Genomic DNA, 17,299 nt, shown 5'->3' with positions numbered 1-17,299 from the left:
AGAGTTGGTTTTTATACCCTGATTTTCTCTACCTTTTGAAGGAGTCTAAAACCGGCTTAGAAGCACCTTCCCTTCCTTTCCCCATAACAGACACTTTGTGAGGTAGATGGGGCTGAGAGAGTTCTGAGAGAACTGTGACTAGCCCAAGGTGGCCCAGCAGGCTTCATGTGTGGGAGCGGGGAAACCAGCCTAGTTCACCAGATTAGAGTCCGTTGCTCATGTGGAGGAGTGGGGAATCAAACCCGGTTCACCAGATTAGAGTCCACCGCTCCTAACCACTACACCACACTGGCTGTCTATGCAGAGCTTAGCTCTGCCATTTTGAGGAGGGCCCACCCACAGCCTCCCCACAGTTCTTCCCTTGATCTGGATCAGAGGAGTTTGTCCTTTGCTCCTGCTCAAAAGGGAAAAGCTCTGGAGACCCAAGAGTTGTGCTCAGAATTTTTGGATACTCCTTAAAACCATGGGGCACCCTGCTGTCCACACAAGGAAATCCCGGTGTGGAAGCAGCCTTGGTCATGCTGGTTTGTACAGTGCATCATCCCTTCCTCAAGTGGGCACACCAGGAATCCAGAATCATAAAGATCAACAGCGGAGACACGGAATAAGTGCAAGAATTTCCACTTGGCAGGTGGCTGATGTGCCGGCAAAACTCTCTCAGAAGGTGTAGACTCCAGAGGCAGGATGGATAGGCCATAACCCCTACTCAACAAAGCAGTGGTTGATATTCTTTTATTTTCTCCCACAGAGGGGGATAGGATTGATTACCTGTAAGAGAGCATTTAAACCCATTACACTGAGGTCCACTTTGCAAATTAGTTATAAAGTTTAGCCTGGCATTATTAAGTGTCCTCGAGTCAGGAGTATGATTTTTTTTCTCCCCATTTTCACCTCAGGGTTGGCTAGCAGAGGTGGAAGGCCGGTTGCCGGCACGGACCGAGCAAACTCGGCGTCAGAGTGGGATGTATGAACCTCAGAACACCTTGACCGTCAACAACTGCGCCCAAGATCGTGAGAGGTACAGTATCAGTATAGCGCCATCCATTTCTACCAGCTCAGCTGCTGTTTGTATTTTTCTGTGTTTAGATGCTTGGGTTTCTCTCAATCAGGGCTGGCGTCAGCATACCCTGAGGTGGGTCAGCTGCCAAGGCCCAGGACATCTGGTGGGGCCCTCTCCCGCGGACCCCCACCCACTCCCCTTCCTTCCACTTGTCTGTACCCACTCTCCAAATGGACCAGCGTCATCGAAGAAGGACATGTGGGTGGTGCACAGTTGTGATTGTCTCCTGGTGGCCGCGGCAGCAGCATTCCCAGATGCACCCGCTGGCCAGAACTGTCAGGGAACTGATCATGGACGATGGGAGGGCTGGCAAGTGGGAGAAGGGTGCACGGGCAGGTGTGGAGGTGGAAAAGAGTGCATGAGGGGGACCCTGGTGGTGGGAAGAAGGGGCCCCTGGGCACTGTCTGCCCCACGCCCCCCCCAAACCCGGAACTAGCCCTGCTTTCACTCACCAACAAAAGGTATCAGAACCATGCAAGTACTTTGGCCCTATCTAGATGGATGGAATTGTCTTAGACATGCTGATTATTAGAAAGAGCCTGTGGTGTTTTACTATTAAAATATTTTGTGTGTGTTTTATTTCTGTGGTTTAATGTGGAGTTTTACGTGTATGTCTCTGTGGGTTAAAATGTAGGTCTCTAGAGTAAGAAAGAGGGCGGCTGGATGGGTGACTGAAGTGCGTTATGATTGGATGGTGGCTGTACCCAAGGGAGTGAAGCTGACTGGTTTGTGGAAACAGTGTGCAGTGTGTGTGGGGAAAGAGATTTAGTGTGCTGTGGACAGTGAGAGAAATCTGTGTTCTCTATGGATGTTATAAGTCTAAGTGGCAAGTGAGGAAAATAAGCCTGTGTGGAAATTATTAGCCTAAGTGGCATGAGCAAGTAAGCCTTTGTGGCTAGGTTTATTTGAGGAACTTTAGAGAAAAAAGAACTGTACCTACCTGAAACCATGACGCTTGTGAACTTTACTGAAACCATTGCACTGTTATACTTCTAAATAAACTCTGTTTATGTTTAAAAGAAAACAACTGGTTTATTTAGCACACATGGTCTCCTTTTACCTTAGAGCCACCCCCATGCACTGACCATTCCATCATTCTACCAAATAAAGCGAAGCCATCCTGTTCACCTATGAATTCTAAGACACGAGCCTTTTGGTGGCTCCACAGAGAGGTGCCTGTACAGGTGTTACATATAAGAGAGTCTCAGAAAAGAGCAAAACGTTACAGAGCCAAAGGGGTGAAAAAAGGCATGCAGAGCTTGGCAGGGGAGGTGGTATACTTGTGGAGCTCAAGTGCTGGTCACTTTGGGGATGAGCAGCTCCAACTGGTGAAGTCATAAGGGAAGTCCTATCATTGTTCTTCTTCAGAAGACTTCACAAAGCTTCTACCTGATTTAATCCAGGATGTTAGGTTCCTTAGGTGTAAAGTCCAATGACCACTTCCTCTCCTTCCTTTAATTAATGTGGGACACAACCCACCAGCAAGCTCTCCTGTGCAATGGTTCTTGTAGGTTATCCGGGCTGTGTAACCGTGGTCTTGGAATTTTCTTTCCTGACGTTTCGCCAGCAACTGTGGCAGGCATCTTCAGAGTAGTAACACTGAAGGACAGTGTCTCTCAGTGTCAAGGGTGTAGAAAGAGTAATATATAGTCAGAAAGGGGTTGGGTTTGAGCTGAGTATTGTCCTGCAAAAGTATTGTCCTGTAAGTATCAAGATAATGTGCTAATGAGGGTATGGTATGTTAATATGGAACCATTGTATCCTGAAGTGATCTGTTAATGTGTGTAATCCAAAACTAATCTGTATGGCTATTGTTGAATGTTGTCTTTGTCTGGAGGTGTTTCAGGGCAGGAAGCCAAGCCTTATTCATTCTTAAACTCTCCTCTTTTCTGTTAAAGTTGTGCTGATGTTTGTGAATTTCAATGGCTTCTCTGTGCAATCTGACAAAATAGTTGGTAGAATTGTCCAGTCTTTCAGTGTCTTGGAATAAGACCCTGTGTCCTGTTTGTGTCAGTCCATGTTCAGCCACTGCTGATTTCTCAGGTTGGCCAAGTCTGCAGTATCTTTCATGTTCTTTTATCCTTGTTTGTATGCTGCGTTTTGTGGTCCCGATGTAAACTTCTCCACAGCTGCATCGGGACCACAAAACGCAGCATACAAACAAGGATAAAAGAACATGAAAGATACTGCAGACTTGGCCAACCTGAGAAATCAGCAGTGGCTGAACATGGACTGACACAAACAGGACACAGGGTCTTATTCCAAGACACTGAAAGACTGGACAATTCTACCAACTATTTTGTCAGATTGCACAGAGAAGCCATTGAAATTCACAAACATCAGCACAACTTTAACAGAAAAGAGGAGAGTTTAAGAATGAATAAGGCTTGGCTTCCTGCCCTGAAACACCTCCAGACAAAGACAACATTCAACAATAGCCATACAGATTAGTTTTGGATTACACACATTAACAGATCACTTCAGGATACAATGGTTCCATATTAACATACCATACCCTCATTAGCACATTATCTTGATACTTACAGGACAATACTTTTGCAGGACAATACTCAGCTCAAACCCAACCCCTTTCTGACTATATATTACTCTTTCTACACCCTTGACACTGAGAGACACTGTCCTTCAGTGTTACTACTCTGAAGATGCCTGCCACAGTTGCTGGCGAAACGTCAGGAAAGAAAATTCCAAGACCACGGTTACACAGCCCGGATAACCTACAAGAACCAATGAACTCTGACCGTGAAAGCCTTCGACAATATCTCCTGTGCAAGCTCAGTGAGACTTGTCCTGGAAAACTTACCAGTGGGTTGTGCCCCTCATCCTTGTGGGTTAGATCTTTTGGCCTCCCTTTCTGTCTCCCCAAATCCTCTACCATATTTCTTCTTGCGCTGTGGTTGGGGCCACCTCTGGAATTCTGCTGTTCCTCACTTTCCCCCAGGGCAATTTCTCAGTATGGAGCTCCCTCTGCTGGCTGAGAATGGAGAAAGCAACCGGACAAAGGCACCTCTGCTAGTGCTTGGAGAATACCTTACTGTGATCTCAGTCAGCTAGCTGTTGACTATGGGGTCGGTTTATGCGAGCACTCTGTTCCTCACCAGGACCCCCATTTGTGCCATGGCCAGAATAAGTGGAGGTGTTCTTTGCAATGTTTGTCTTGAATACAGACTGCAGTTTCATTTTACAAGCCGCTGGGTTGCAGCCTTCCCTTGACTGGTCTTCCCTCCTGATGCGTCTCTCTTTTCCAGTCAGCTCTGGATGCTTCTTGTTTTGGGTGCAGCAGACAGCATGGCTACCCCTAAGGAACGTGCTATGAATGTCCTGTCCTCCTTAAATCAGAATGCCTCCTTGTCATATTCCCCATGCAGTTTAGAAGCTCGAGTGTGCGCTGCTGAAACATGGGCCTGCCCTGAAATGCAACTCAGGCACTTAGCACAAAATCTGGGCACCGTGCAATTTACGTTCTGTGCATGTTAAACTTGTCGTGGATCATCTGCATTGGATGGAAGTCTGTTCCTGGGCTGGTTCTGACCTTGAAAGTTTGACATGACCTGCAACCCCCCATATTTGAAGAGCCACATCTCCCTATACAAATCCATACAATCCATGGCCCAGGCTAGCTTGATCTCATCAGAAGCTAAACAGGGTTATATTTTGATGGGAGACCACCAAGGAAGTCCAGGGTGGCTACGCAGAGGCAGGCCATGGCAGACCACCTCTGACCGTCTCTTGCCTTGAAAACTCCACCAGAGGTCGCCATAAGTGGACTGCATCTTGAAGGCACTTTATACACACAAACACACAATCCATTGTGTCAGTAATGTTTCTTAGATTAGCTCCTGCTCTGTGTTTCTTCCCCTAAGAGTTGTTCCAAGCTCTGATGAGCTCAAGACATAGATAAAATATCTATACAATTTAAAAAACACATAATAGCAGAGAAAGGCAGGGTATAAACATTTTATAGCCGGCGTGGTATAGTGGTTAGGAACAGTGGACTCTAATCTGGAGAACTGGGTGTGATTCTCCACTCTTACACATGAAGCCTGCTGGGTGACCTTGGGCCAGTCACAGTTCTCTTTGAACTCTTTCAGCCTCACCTACTCACAAGGTGTCTGTTGTGGGGTGGGGAAGGGAAGGTGATTGTAAGCCGCTTTCAGACTCCCTTTGGTAGAGAAAAGCAGGGTATAAAAAAACCAACTCTTTTTCTTCTTAACTAATAAACCAGTTCAACATAGATATCAAGGATCTGGTCCTCATTTAGTCCTCATTAGTTCCTATGGACCAGTCTACATATTTCTCTTGGTAGACTCTCCTCAAATCTTCGGTAGTACAGCTCACCAGGGGGCTCCTCTGGATCACTCCAGTCCTGGATCACTTTCACAGCTGGAAGCTTTTCCCAGAGCCACGTATTGCTGTTGTGGAAGCCCGGCTTCTTGTCCAGACGGGGTCCTCTTGCAGTGAGGCGAGTCGCCACACAGATGTGGCTTCCCATAGGGATGAGGGAACGGCCTGTCCTCTAGGGCCTGTCCTCCTTCCTTGGCCCGTCAGGCCTGCCGCTATAGATGTTGTGTTCTTTACTGTCTTGAGCAGCCCAGATGGCAGTTACACAGAGGAGCCGAACCAGGAGAGTGAGATGAAGGTGCCGGCCACCGATTTCGATGACGAGTTCGATGACGAAGAGCCTCTGCCCACCATTGGGACGTGCAAAGCTCTGTACACCTTTGAAGGTAACACTTCTTTCTGCTTTGGGCTTTGTGAAAAGCTAGTTAAGAGAGGCGAGGCAAGTGAAATCTCCACAAGTGTGGGTTGGTCGTCCGAGTGTTGGACTAGAGTCTGGGAGACCCTGGTTCGAATCCCCGCTCTGCCATGGAAGCTCGCTGGGTGACCTCAGGCAAGTCACACACTGTCAGCCTAACCTACCTCATAGGGTTGTTGTGAGGATAAAATGGAGAAGAGGAGAATGAGGTAAGCTGCTTGGGATCCCCACTGGGCAGAAAGGCGGGATACAAATAAATTAGATAAATAATAAATAAAATGGAGGCGAGGTGAATGTGATAAGCTGCTTTGGGTCACCATTGGAGGGGGGAAGACAGGCATAAATGGACAAAATAAATAAATACTGCCACGAACTGGGGACTAGACCAGCCCGCCACTCCATTGTGAGTTGTTTATCCCAATGTTATTTTTTTAAAGGCTGCAGTTGGCACTGGAAAATCTGTAAGGAGTGGTGAAAGGAGAGCGAAAGGCTTTTTAATCTAGTCTCCTCCTACACTTTTGCCGCTAAAACTCCCCCTGCCCCAAACAGATTTTACCTCTAACTTGTCCCCGTCTGGGATGCAGTTGTCTGCAGCAAAATCTGTTGAAAGAGAGGAGGTTAAAAATACCCCTGCCCCGGGAAATCCCCCCCCCCAACCCACTACTGGCCTTCCAGAGAGATAGTAACAGAATGGATTTAATGGTGCATAGGCCTGATTGGAACTCACATGGCGCTGATGGAGTCTCCCGCCCCACCCCATCCACACACCCTGAAGTCTTTCATACATGGCTGTTTCACTTGCTGTAACCCCCACACACACACACACACAGCGTCTGGTCTGTGTTTAGATTATGCATGCTGTTTCTAACCGTTAGTGGTCACCTCACTCTCCTCCTGTGTTTTCAAATTTGAGATAAAACAGGTCCCTCAAAACGTGGGGAATGGCAGGGGCAGAGCGAGGCAACCTCTTACGGTCGGAAACAGCATGCACAATCCAAAGAAAGACTCAAAGTCATCAGAGGGGTGACGGCGAGTGAAACAGACATGCATAAAAGTCCACCGTATTACTTACGAATTGCTGTCTGCCCCAGAAGGCAAAACATACAAATGCCTCCTATGACTTATGGGGCAGAGGACCCTTTTTAACTTGTTTAGAAAATGTATGCCTCTGCCTTTCTACTAAAAATAGTACTCAAGGCAACTTGCAGAGGAAAACGTTTGTATTAAAATGACACAAAATGCTAAAACAACAAAGCATGTGGCAAAACCACAGCAAAAAGACAGCAATGAATTACAATATACCTATGAAAGTGGTAAGACCAGGAAAAGAGCAGTAAAAGTAATTCGACGGACTTTTATGCATGGCTGTTTCACTTGCCGTCACCCCTCTGATGACTTTCAAAAAAACGGCATGGAAATAGGGTTTAAGATCCCTTTCCCCTCGCATGGTGGCCTTGATACGAGCCCTTCCCGGAGCCATTGTTAGCTTTAAAACAAAATCAAACCAGTGCCGGAGATCACAGATCAGGCCCCCGATCTCTTCAGCATTATGCATTCTCCCTGCCTGCTGTTGTCCATGTTGCACTTCTGGGGAGGGGCTGTGGCTCACTGGCAGAGCATCTGCTTGGCATGCACAAGGTCCCAGGTTCAATCCCCGGCATCTTCAGTTAAAGGGACTAGGCAAGTAGGTGATGTGAAAGACCCCTGCCTGAGACCCTGGAGAGCTGCTGCCGGTCTGAGTAGACAATACTGACTTTGATGGACCAAGGGTCTGATTCAGTATGAGGCAGCTTCATGTGTTCATGTGTTCAAGTGATAGAATACCAAAGAAGAAATGAACAAAAGGCAAAACTAGCAAAGAAACAGGGCAAAAATGCTCCCTGACAAATATGTATGACCAACCAACCCCCCCCCCAGTTTCCTTTGGGGGGAGGGGCTGTGGCTCAGTGGTAGAGCATCTGCTTGGCATGCAGAAGGTCCCAGGTTCAGTCCCCAGAATCTCTAGTTAAAGTGATGTGAAAGACCTCCCTCTCCCTGAGACCCTGGAGAGCCGCTGCTGGTCTGAGAGGACAATACTGACTTTGATGGACCAAGGGTCTGACTTAGTAAAAGGCAGCTTCGTTTGTTCATGTGTGTTCATGGTTCAAGGCACATAGAACCCCATCTGAGCTTGTGTCACTGCTGGCTGGCTGCAAACCAAGTCCCTGTGATCCTGTTGCAGGCCTTGGTTTGGACTTGGTGGGTGGCATTATGGGCCCATATCACTGACAGCAGTCACTTGGATTCCTTGGCCAGAGAACCAGCCATGCCCTTGGCTCATACAGACGAAAAGTAAGGCCCACAGCTCCGCGTGAGCTAAGCATGCCCCCATGAAAATGTCCCTCTTTGTAATGCACATGGGGCAGATTTCTTAGTAAGTGTCGATGCAGAGTTGGAAAGCTGGCAGTCCTCTGTCTCTTCTGTCTCTCAGGCCAGAATGAAGGAACGATCTCCGTCACCGAAGGAGAAATGCTGTATGTAATAGAGGAGGACAAAGGCGATGGCTGGACGCGAATCCGGCGGAACGAGGACGAGGAAGGCTACGTCCCCACCTCCTACGTAGAAGTCTTTTTGGAGAAGAATGCCAAAGGTGCTATGACTTACATTTAACCTCCCCCCCTCCACAGACACACACCCTTTCCCTGCTGCTTTCTTGCTTCTGCAGGGAGGCACTCCGGGAACTTTTCTCTGCCTTGTGGATGACGCCTTTTGCGAAGGACTTTCAGAGTGCCAGGAAGTACATTTCCTCCTATCCTTAATGCAGTGGCTTCATGTCTCTTTTTAAGTGCTCCAAAAGCTTGGTCAGCTGGGGAAATGTGGGGCAGGGAAATTAAACCTGACAAAACTATGGTGGCTGATAGTGGGAGGGTGGAAGGATTCCTCCAAACCCGCTCTTGCTTGCCAGGAAGGCAGGGAGGGAGAGGGGGACAAAGAGAGAGAGAGAGAGAGAGAGAAACTCCAGTTTTTGTTTGTTCATTTGTTTCTTTGCATCACTTCATATGCAGAACACAAGTCAAGTTTTCATGAATACTTCTCCTTGTGCTTTCTGTAGGTAGGAAGGTGGGGTGTTTTTTTCCCATAGCATCCTCTCAGCCATAGTCAGGGAGCAGTCTTGGATTCTGCAGAGGTCAGTGAAGCTTGAAACAAGAGTCTTTGGTCGAAGGTGGCTTCCGTGAGCCTTGGCTTCTTGTTCGTGATCACAGCCTTCGAAGTGTGGTATTTAGTTTCCAACCCGGAATCCAGCATCCTCAGAATCTCACTTTTCATTTTTTCCCCTAAGCACAAGTTTCTAGCCCTTACAGATGTCCTTTAAAAACCAGAAGGGGAAATGTCAGAAGCAGGATGCAGAGGGGACAGCGCTACTTGACCCTTTCCGTGTGGCTCGCAGAATGAATGGTGGAGTATATTTGTGTAACTGGATTGGAGCACAGAAACACGCCATCCTGTTTTCTAAAAAATAGTCATGGGAAGTCTGCATGACTGTATGGTCACCTCTTTCCCTTGGAAATACTCTTCCTCTTACTATGAACAGCACCACAAATCTTTAAAAGCCCCTTTTGCTAGTGACATCCAACTTGTAAAGTGTGCAGCAAGGAAGTGTCGGAAGCCTATTGTTGCTGCCTCCAGCTGTTCATCCCTACACTGCTGTCACTGCAAAAATTGATTTTGTTTGGCCTTTTGTTTTTCTCCATGTTGGAGAAGGAGTAAAGTGGAGACTTTCCGGGTTCATCCCGGTTAGTGTTCCCAATGGACGTTTGGGATCCATCGGAGGGTCCTCAGTGAGTCAGCTGTGGTGGATGAGCTTCTCTGGAAGATCCTGTGGGCCCCGCTGCCAGTCTTCCCTTGCGGTCCACAGAGGATAGTTGGGTGTGTTCTCGGCTGCATTCTCAGCCGAGGCACGGCAGCAGTGAGGCACTCACGGCCTGCATCTGCCTGAGCTGTGGATCGTGTCTCAAGAAGGATCCTTTGCAATGTGGAGGTATTCATGGCAGATGCTCAGAGGTCCCTCAGCAGGCAATTCGAGGGTTCCAGAAGGCAGTTGGGCTTGGCTGAATGGTCGGGAAATGTTTCTGGTACAAAGGGGGGCTTTTTGGAGGGGAGGGGGGCACAACGTTCCGTGAGCCTTTCCCAAACTCCTGCCGCTTTCATATTAGTTTACCTGCATTTGCATCCCTGGTTGGCTGCAATGTTGCACGGTGCATTAGTATAATATGCTCTCAGCAGTTTCTTTGAGCAACTCGATCTCACTAGCTATGTGCTAACACTGCTGTCTTCAAGACGAGGGCTCAGATTTGGGGGGGAGGCACCAAAACATGTGCAGCAGCCAATCAGGTCCATGACAAGGGGATGGAAAAGGAGGGTGTGGAATTGCTGCTGCAGCATATGGCAGAGATGGGGAATTGCTGCTGCAGAGAGGGGGACCTGTTGGAGGAGGAGCACGGGTGTACAAATGTGGAGTCTTCAAAGACTTTTGAGCCCCTCCTGAATGACTGGGTGAAAAAGGAACACAGTCTGCAATGCGCTCAGCCCTGGAAGGTGGTACAGTTAAAAACCACTGCCCCAAGACGGCTGCTTCTCAAGCTGTTGGATCAGCATTGAAGCTCGCAGCAGGGTATATGGGAACTGGTCCTGGAATGGAAAGCCCTTTTAGTGAGCACAAGAAACCAGCTACACACACACGCATGCACACGTGCACGCGCAACAGTTGCCTAAAACCAAGAGCTCTCAAGTTGACCTTATTTGGATGCTCCCACTATTGGCCAATCGCTCAATAATGGATGAATTCCGACAGCCATCCAACCACATGGGAAAGGTGGGGGAATCCCTCCCACTCAATAAAGATCCCCAACTTTTGTTGCATGTAAGAAGGACACAACAGACCACCAATGAAAAAGCCCTACCCTGTGCTGAGGTCACTCGTAGCCACCCAGCCTCTACCAGTATTAGTTTAACTGTGCCATATCGCTTCCTAACGGAGCCCGGGGTCTTGCTGTATTAAGCAGGGACTGTTGGTTTGCGCCCCCCCCCCCATTGTCCAAAAAGGGGGCAGGAAACTTTCTTCTCAAAAGACCCATTTTTCCAAGTGTGGATCAGACTTGTGTGGTTGAGAAGGGCAAGATCTGGCGGGCATCAAGTCCTGCCTTTCCAGCACGGTTTCATTCAGGTTGGTGGAGGAGGAGTTGGCGACTGGTCTCTGCCTTAAATGTTGCCGGGCTCTGATGGCAGCAGTTCCTTTTCAGGCACTCTGCCCCTAGGGTACGCCAGGAGTAGCTTATGCAGGCTCTACCATATGACCCAGTCCTGTGGTGCGTGGAATATGTGGCCTCTCCACAGACTCAGATCTTCCTGGACTGCTTCTACCCAGCGGCAGGAAAAGGCTCCCACTCTGTAGAAGCTGCAGCGGGTGGTGTAGAAGTGGGCAGGGGTGTCATTCACAAGCCCCACACCACTGCCACTCTCCCCTTCCCTTCATAGTGCTGGCGTAGAAGCACCAACACAGCAATAATTGCAGAGACCCCTCCCTCACAGTCAGGCAACCCCCCCTCACTTCCCAGCTGAGCTGTGGTTTCAAGGTGTCCTGCAATGCAACTGGGGAAGTGAAAAGGCTCTTTAAAGGGCTGGACAGTTGGGAAGGGAAGGTGGAGCTTAGCACAGCCCCCTCCCCATTTTGTCTGTGGGCAGAACATCCACGTGGACACTAAACCTGCAACCCCTCCCCCCCTTCTGCACTTTCCCCACTTTGGAATGATGCTTTTCTTCTCTCTACCTTGTCAGGAACAAAATGGGAACTGCACAAGTCGTGCCCAGATTGGTCATGATGTTGTGTGGATCCTCCTGAGGACAGCGGGGGCTTCCTGCTGCCCACACAGGGAAGAATCCCCGTGTGGAAGTAGCTGTTGTTAAAGGCGATGTGATGTCAGCTCTTTGGGAATTTCCCACCTGTCCTGCTGTCTGTGGGCACAGCAACCCAATATGCCTGACCCATGTCAGGTCCTGGGTGCACCACCGGACGCGCAGTCCGATGAACATTGGGGGGAACTCACCTTAAAAAGAGCTCTTTTGCTCTGCACTGCGAGGGGGAGCTGGCAGGAGACACGGAGTTCCTGGTTTCCTTCCCACTCCACTTTCACCAGTGGAAAGGGCGGGGGAGACTTTGTGCCCCATTTCTCTGTCCCTTGTGCCCTAGGAAGGGAGGGAAACTGGAAGCTCCTCCCTCTCACAGTATGGTAGAGAAAAGCGGGGTATAAAAACCAACTCTTCAAGTGTTGGGCGTATCTTGTCCTTTGGCCCGGTCTCATCCTCACTGCCCATCTCCACCTCACTGGCTGCCACTCCCATAGGGCAGGGGATTCTCTGGGCGCAGTGACATCCTAGTGTGACTGGGAATGAGGTGGGGCAAGTGCTGTTTTCCATGGCAGCCGCACATTCCCTGCAACCTCTGCTTTGGATCCAAGCTCAGGTTTTGTCCCAAACTGAGCTTGTTTCTTTTCCCCTCGCCTTGTTCTTCTGTGGTTAGCACCACACAGTGCTGGTGCTAATCTTACAAAAATGAATTTCATTTAAAACATCGTTATACTGCCCATTTGGGTTAAAAAGCAGGCAGCCTCTGCCTGATTAGTATAGACAGAAGAAATATTTGCTAAGTCCCACAGTGTGGTGCAACTTTGAGGCCTACAAAGACGTTTCAGCACAGAGCAGGTATGTCCGCCTGCTGAACCGCTGGAGCCCCGTGCCACGCAGGCCTCTTTTCAGCTCATCCTCTCCTGGGATTCTCCTCGCCTTTTGCAGCTGCTTGGTCTCTTCCTCCCACTGGACTTCTTCCTCTTCCCACTCCCCATCAGCTCCTATCCTAGGTCCCTGCTGTTTCTTCCTCTCCTTGCCCTGAGCTTGCTGCCTGCCCTCTCCTTCTCTTGGATCAGAGCAACTCAGCCAATGGCAGCCGGAGGATCTTCAGCCTCTCCTGCCTTCCTGTGAAATCAAAGGAGCTCACTGTTAGAGGCATCCTCCTCCTCCTCTTCCCTGCAAGACCCCCTTCCCTTGATAGAAGATAGCCGTGCTTAATTTTGAAACTCCATACAGGTTGCATAAATTCAGCATTTCTTCATGCAAAATTACATATATACATTTTGGGGAACAGAGCCCAGCTTACTTTCTATGATTTAGCAAGAGCAAGGCAGAAAATACAGGTTATCCTTTCCTATCTCTGTGGCAACAATTCCTTTGGGCGTTTTTCTTTCCAATGTTTGCAAATCCCAACAGGCCGTTTCAGAGGAGGCAAATTGGCATCACTGGTTCTCCTCATCTGCCTCTGCAGGTTTTAGGGTGTGTGTGGGCGTTTTTTTTTTTTTGTTTGTTTGTTTGCTGCCCTAGCCCGCTTTTTCCAATCTGTGATTGGAAGGGGCTTCAGCTGCTGATGACTTGATCTTTTCCCCTTTCGTTCTGGCTGCATTCAGATCCCCTTGACTTTGCACTGAGATGTTTGTGGCTCCTTCCTGCCCTCTTAATGGGTTGGATCCTGAAAATTGACTCAAATAGCGTATGTACTCAAGGAAGAGAGCCTCCTGTATCAGGAGAAGACTCCTGCTGCCAGAAGCAAGAACCTCGGCTAGTGGAACAGATTTGTATTCACGTATGAGTCTTGTCAGCTTTGTGGGGAGTTGCTAAGATGCGTCAGCCTCCCCTTGTGTGAGCAGCAGGCACTTACTGGTCCATCTGAATTTTCTAGCATGGTCAGAGTCAGAAAAGAACCCGTTTCCTGTCCCTCCCCTCCCCCTCTCTTGCCTCTATGAAGAATGACAGCCTGTGCAATACAGTCCATCGCGTGCCATATGCACATAGCTTGAGGTAGTTCATGCATCAAGTCCTGGGTCACTATTCAGACCAGTTGTGTCCATGACCCCCAACTGTGGCTCTGTGGGATCATCTCACTGAGAGAGAGGTAGGTAAACTGAGAACCAAGAACTTGCCTCTCAGGCTTTGGGGCTTAAGCACAGGAGGGAAGACGTTCCTGTGGCCCTTTTGCTTTGTCAGGCTCAAACCCCCCTGGCAATCAAAACCAGCAACAAGGTGCTAGTCCACATTTTTAGCAGCCCACACATATCATGTCTGCCTCCTAAATGGGGAGGGAAGCAAACTTCCCTGCCTGTTTGCCTGTGACTGATCCATGCCTGGTTTCTGCCAAGCCAATCAATGGAATGTTGCTTAAAACTCCTTGCTTGGGATGTTGAGACTGAGCGTGAGGCTGATTTAGATCAATCAAAGCCCATTCCTTCTTTTGAAGACTTTTTGGCATCCTCTTGAGAAAAAAATGTGGTCTGTGCAGAACTATTTCAAAAGGTAAAGGTCCCCTGTGCAAGCACCGGGGTCATTCCTGACCCATGGGGCGACGTCACATCCTGATGTTTACTTGGCAGACTTTGTTTACGGGGTCCGACCTCGGAAGGATGGAAGGCTGAGTCAACCTTGAGCCGGCTACCTGAAACCAACTTCCGTTGGGATCAAACTCAGGTTGTGAGCAGAGCTTTTTACTGCAGTACTAAAGCTTACCACTCTGCGCCACGGGGCTCTTGCAGAACTATTTAGGGTACTACATGAGTCAGGGTACCCAACCCGTCTTTGCCTTGTAATGCTGAATGTGTATATGGGTGTTTTTTTTGCAGGGGAGACAGTCAGTGGACTGCAGAGAGATGCTTCCCCACCCCACACTCCACACCACAACTGTTTCCCCTTGAGCTGCACTCATTGGAAATAAGAACATGGGGCGGGGGGGGGGGAGGTAAGCACCTTCTCTCCCACTCTCCAATTCTCCCCTGTAAGTAGTACCCTCCACAATCATCTTGCAAGACGGAGATGGGTTTCGGAACAGGTTTTTTGCAAAGATAGCCTGTATTTCTTCTCTTGAAAACTATGGGGTTTCATCCTAGAAGAAAAATAATGGAGATCCGGTTTCTGCAGGCACCTGCTCCCTCTCCCCCTTCTCATAATGTCAATGAAATCCCTCCCCCCCCCATTTCGACTTATGGTGGCCTGCAGGCCAGTGAGCTCTTCTCTGGACAGGGAACACCCCTCCCCCATGCACTTTTCAATCTAGGATCTACAATATGACTATTTTAACACTTGCCAAATTTTCTTTCCTCTTTTTTTTTAGGTGTTGTGTATAGTATCGTGATGGCAATTATTTAAAGGAAAAAATCTTGGTTAAATAGATTATCCATAGTTTTCTTTCTGGAAAGAAAAATTGTATATAATTTAACTTAAAACTAAAAGGTGACTTGAATTTTCAATTGTTTCCCTTGGTTTGAATGAGAGGGTTTTTTTTGGGGGGGGGGGTTGCCTTTTTGATATCAATATGTACTGATCTGTTTTTGTTTTTTCTTGCTAACTAAATCTTTTGTTTTGTTTAATCTGTCAAGTCATGTGCAAACTCTAGTTTTGTCATTTAAATTCTTTCATTTTTTCCCTATGTGTTTCTCACTTTGCCCGCTTCAGAGTCAACTTTATAGGAAAGTCTGCATTCATTGCTGAGGTTTGTCAAAAGCTAGAACCATTTTGAGTTACTTTTTTATTTTCTGTTGCATTTCTCCTCTTGTACTGCTGTTCCCCTGCCTGTAATAAAAAAAGAAAAGTTTTATTTTCTCAAGCTTGTGGGGTTTTCTTTAAGTATCCAGCCGCAGAATAAATTCATTTATCCTCCCACAGTTGCTGAATTCTGTGATTGCATTATAGCTGGAGATCCATAGTGAATTCTCAAGAGCTCCTGTTAAAAGGTAGTTTGGTGATTGTTTAGACTTAGTTGTAGAATAGTGTGTGGTACAGAAGAGGAGTAAAATGAATTGTGTGTGAATCTTCCCCTGCCTGTGGTTATCACCAAGGAGAATTTACTCTGGTGGTTCTCCAGGAGGAAGTCCTTGGCCCCCTCACAAACTCGCAGCCTGGCCTACCTCACAGGGTTGTTGTTGTGAGGAAATGGTGAGAATGAGCATTCAGACTCCTCATTTTTCATGTCAGTGCCTTAATGAGAGGCTTCTCTCAAGAATCCAACTGCTGTGGGTCCCCCCATCCCATTTCCGCTTTAACTTCTTTGGTGAGGGGTGAGAAACTGAGCTCCCTCCCAACACCCATGGGAGTACTGCTCCTTTCGAAACTCTCCCCTCCTCTAACCTCTCTAACTGATGGTGCCTAACCACGCCTCTTCTCTCTCTTTCTCTTTATGTTTTTAGATTCCTAAAAGTATTGGTTGCTGGCGCAAGAACCTCGGGGCGAGCTTGTCACAGGAGGAGAAAAAGCACCCAATTCACATCAAGATTAAAAATATATATATCCCTACCTACATAAAGTAGACTCCCCTGCTGAAAACAGAGTCAGCGGAGAGGGGAGAGAAGGAAACGCCCCAGGCGAAAAGCATAGGGTCCACCCCAGAGCCCTTGATGCCATCCATCCATCCCTTGCTTGCTAAAGTCTCTGGCATGCTACCCGCAGCATTCACTAACCCACCCTCGTCTTCCCTTCATGTTGCAGTTCCAGTGGGGTCTTCTGTAGAACATAAAAGAGAGACACCCTGAAATTCCAGCTGTTGTTTCTCAGGTCTTCTGCCTCACCAAGTGTATTCTTAAAAGGGTTTGAGTCGGGTGATGGTCATTCCCATTCGCCAAATGGAAAGCTGAGGCCAAGAATTGGCGTATGCCCACCCCGGTGCCTTTAAGGCCGCAGTGAGATTCTAACCCGGCTACATCTCCTTGCTAGCCCTGATCTCTCCTCCCCCCCTCCCCTCCCCAAAATTGAACATAGGAAGCTGCTTTCTCTGGAGTCAGACCTTTGGCCCGTCTAGCTCAGAAATGTCCACTGCAGCTGTCAGTGGTTCTCCAAGGCCTGACGCAGAGGAGGCTGCAGGAGTTCTATTACCTGGATATTCTAATGACCAAACAAGGAGCTTTCTACATGCAAACCACGTGCTATGCTACTGAACTACACACTTACACAAGGCCAGTTCTGGAGCGTCAGTTTTGCATTGGTGGGTAGATTGGTGGTGGGGTTACAGCACTAAAAAATGGAGACTTATACCACTGTTATGCCCAGTTACTTTTCAAATGTGCAGGCGAGAAAGAGTTAACCGCTCATAGCACACACCCCCCCAATGTTTCTACATGAATTACTGCTCTGAGTGTGTTTCTTAATTGACAGAAGCTGCGCAGATCAGTGACTCCTGCAGAGGCACAGCTGGCAGCCTCTCCTTGAACATGAGGAAGCTTTTTGAATTAGATATGCTAGGCTTATTCAGTCAGTCTCAAAGCTGAAGTACAGCCGATTTGCCCCTGCTAGACTCCCTGGGCTTGCCAATGCTCAGTCAGCTTTGGAAAGGGCTTTAATAGCCCTCCTGCCCTGCCATTTGACCCACGGCAAAACCTTCCCCCCAACCAATCGCCCTC

General features: G+C 48.3%; 1 protein-coding gene across 18 annotated transcripts in view; it reads left to right on the top strand.

Annotated features, from left to right (window-relative positions):
• Positions 1-16,193, top strand: part of FNBP1 (formin binding protein 1) — a 231,185-nt gene extending 214,992 nt beyond the window's left edge. For 8 of the 18 annotated variants that reach the window (XM_056860341.1, XM_056860339.1, XM_056860337.1 and 5 more), the window contains 3 exons: positions 897-1,018; positions 5,669-5,805; positions 8,305-8,494. In XM_056860341.1, the coding sequence (XP_056716319.1) occupies positions 897-1,018; positions 5,669-5,805; positions 8,305-8,483 (438 nt within the window). In that variant the 3' untranslated portion in view covers positions 8,484-8,494. Of the gene's footprint in view, positions 1-896; positions 1,019-5,665; positions 5,806-8,304; positions 8,495-15,362; positions 15,400-16,093 lie in introns of those variants that run through there. The other 10 variants (XM_056860340.1, XM_056860338.1, XM_056860328.1 and 7 more) reach the window with 4 other exon arrangements.
• Positions 16,194-17,299: the final 1,106 nt, after the last annotated feature.

This window comes from Euleptes europaea, chromosome 14 (genome assembly GCF_029931775.1).
Source record: "Euleptes europaea isolate rEulEur1 chromosome 14, rEulEur1.hap1, whole genome shotgun sequence".
NCBI classification, from domain to species: Eukaryota; Metazoa; Chordata; class Lepidosauria; order Squamata; family Sphaerodactylidae; genus Euleptes; species Euleptes europaea.
Note: the sequence above shows the minus strand (reverse complement) of the source record. Positions and strands in the feature narration are given on the sequence as shown.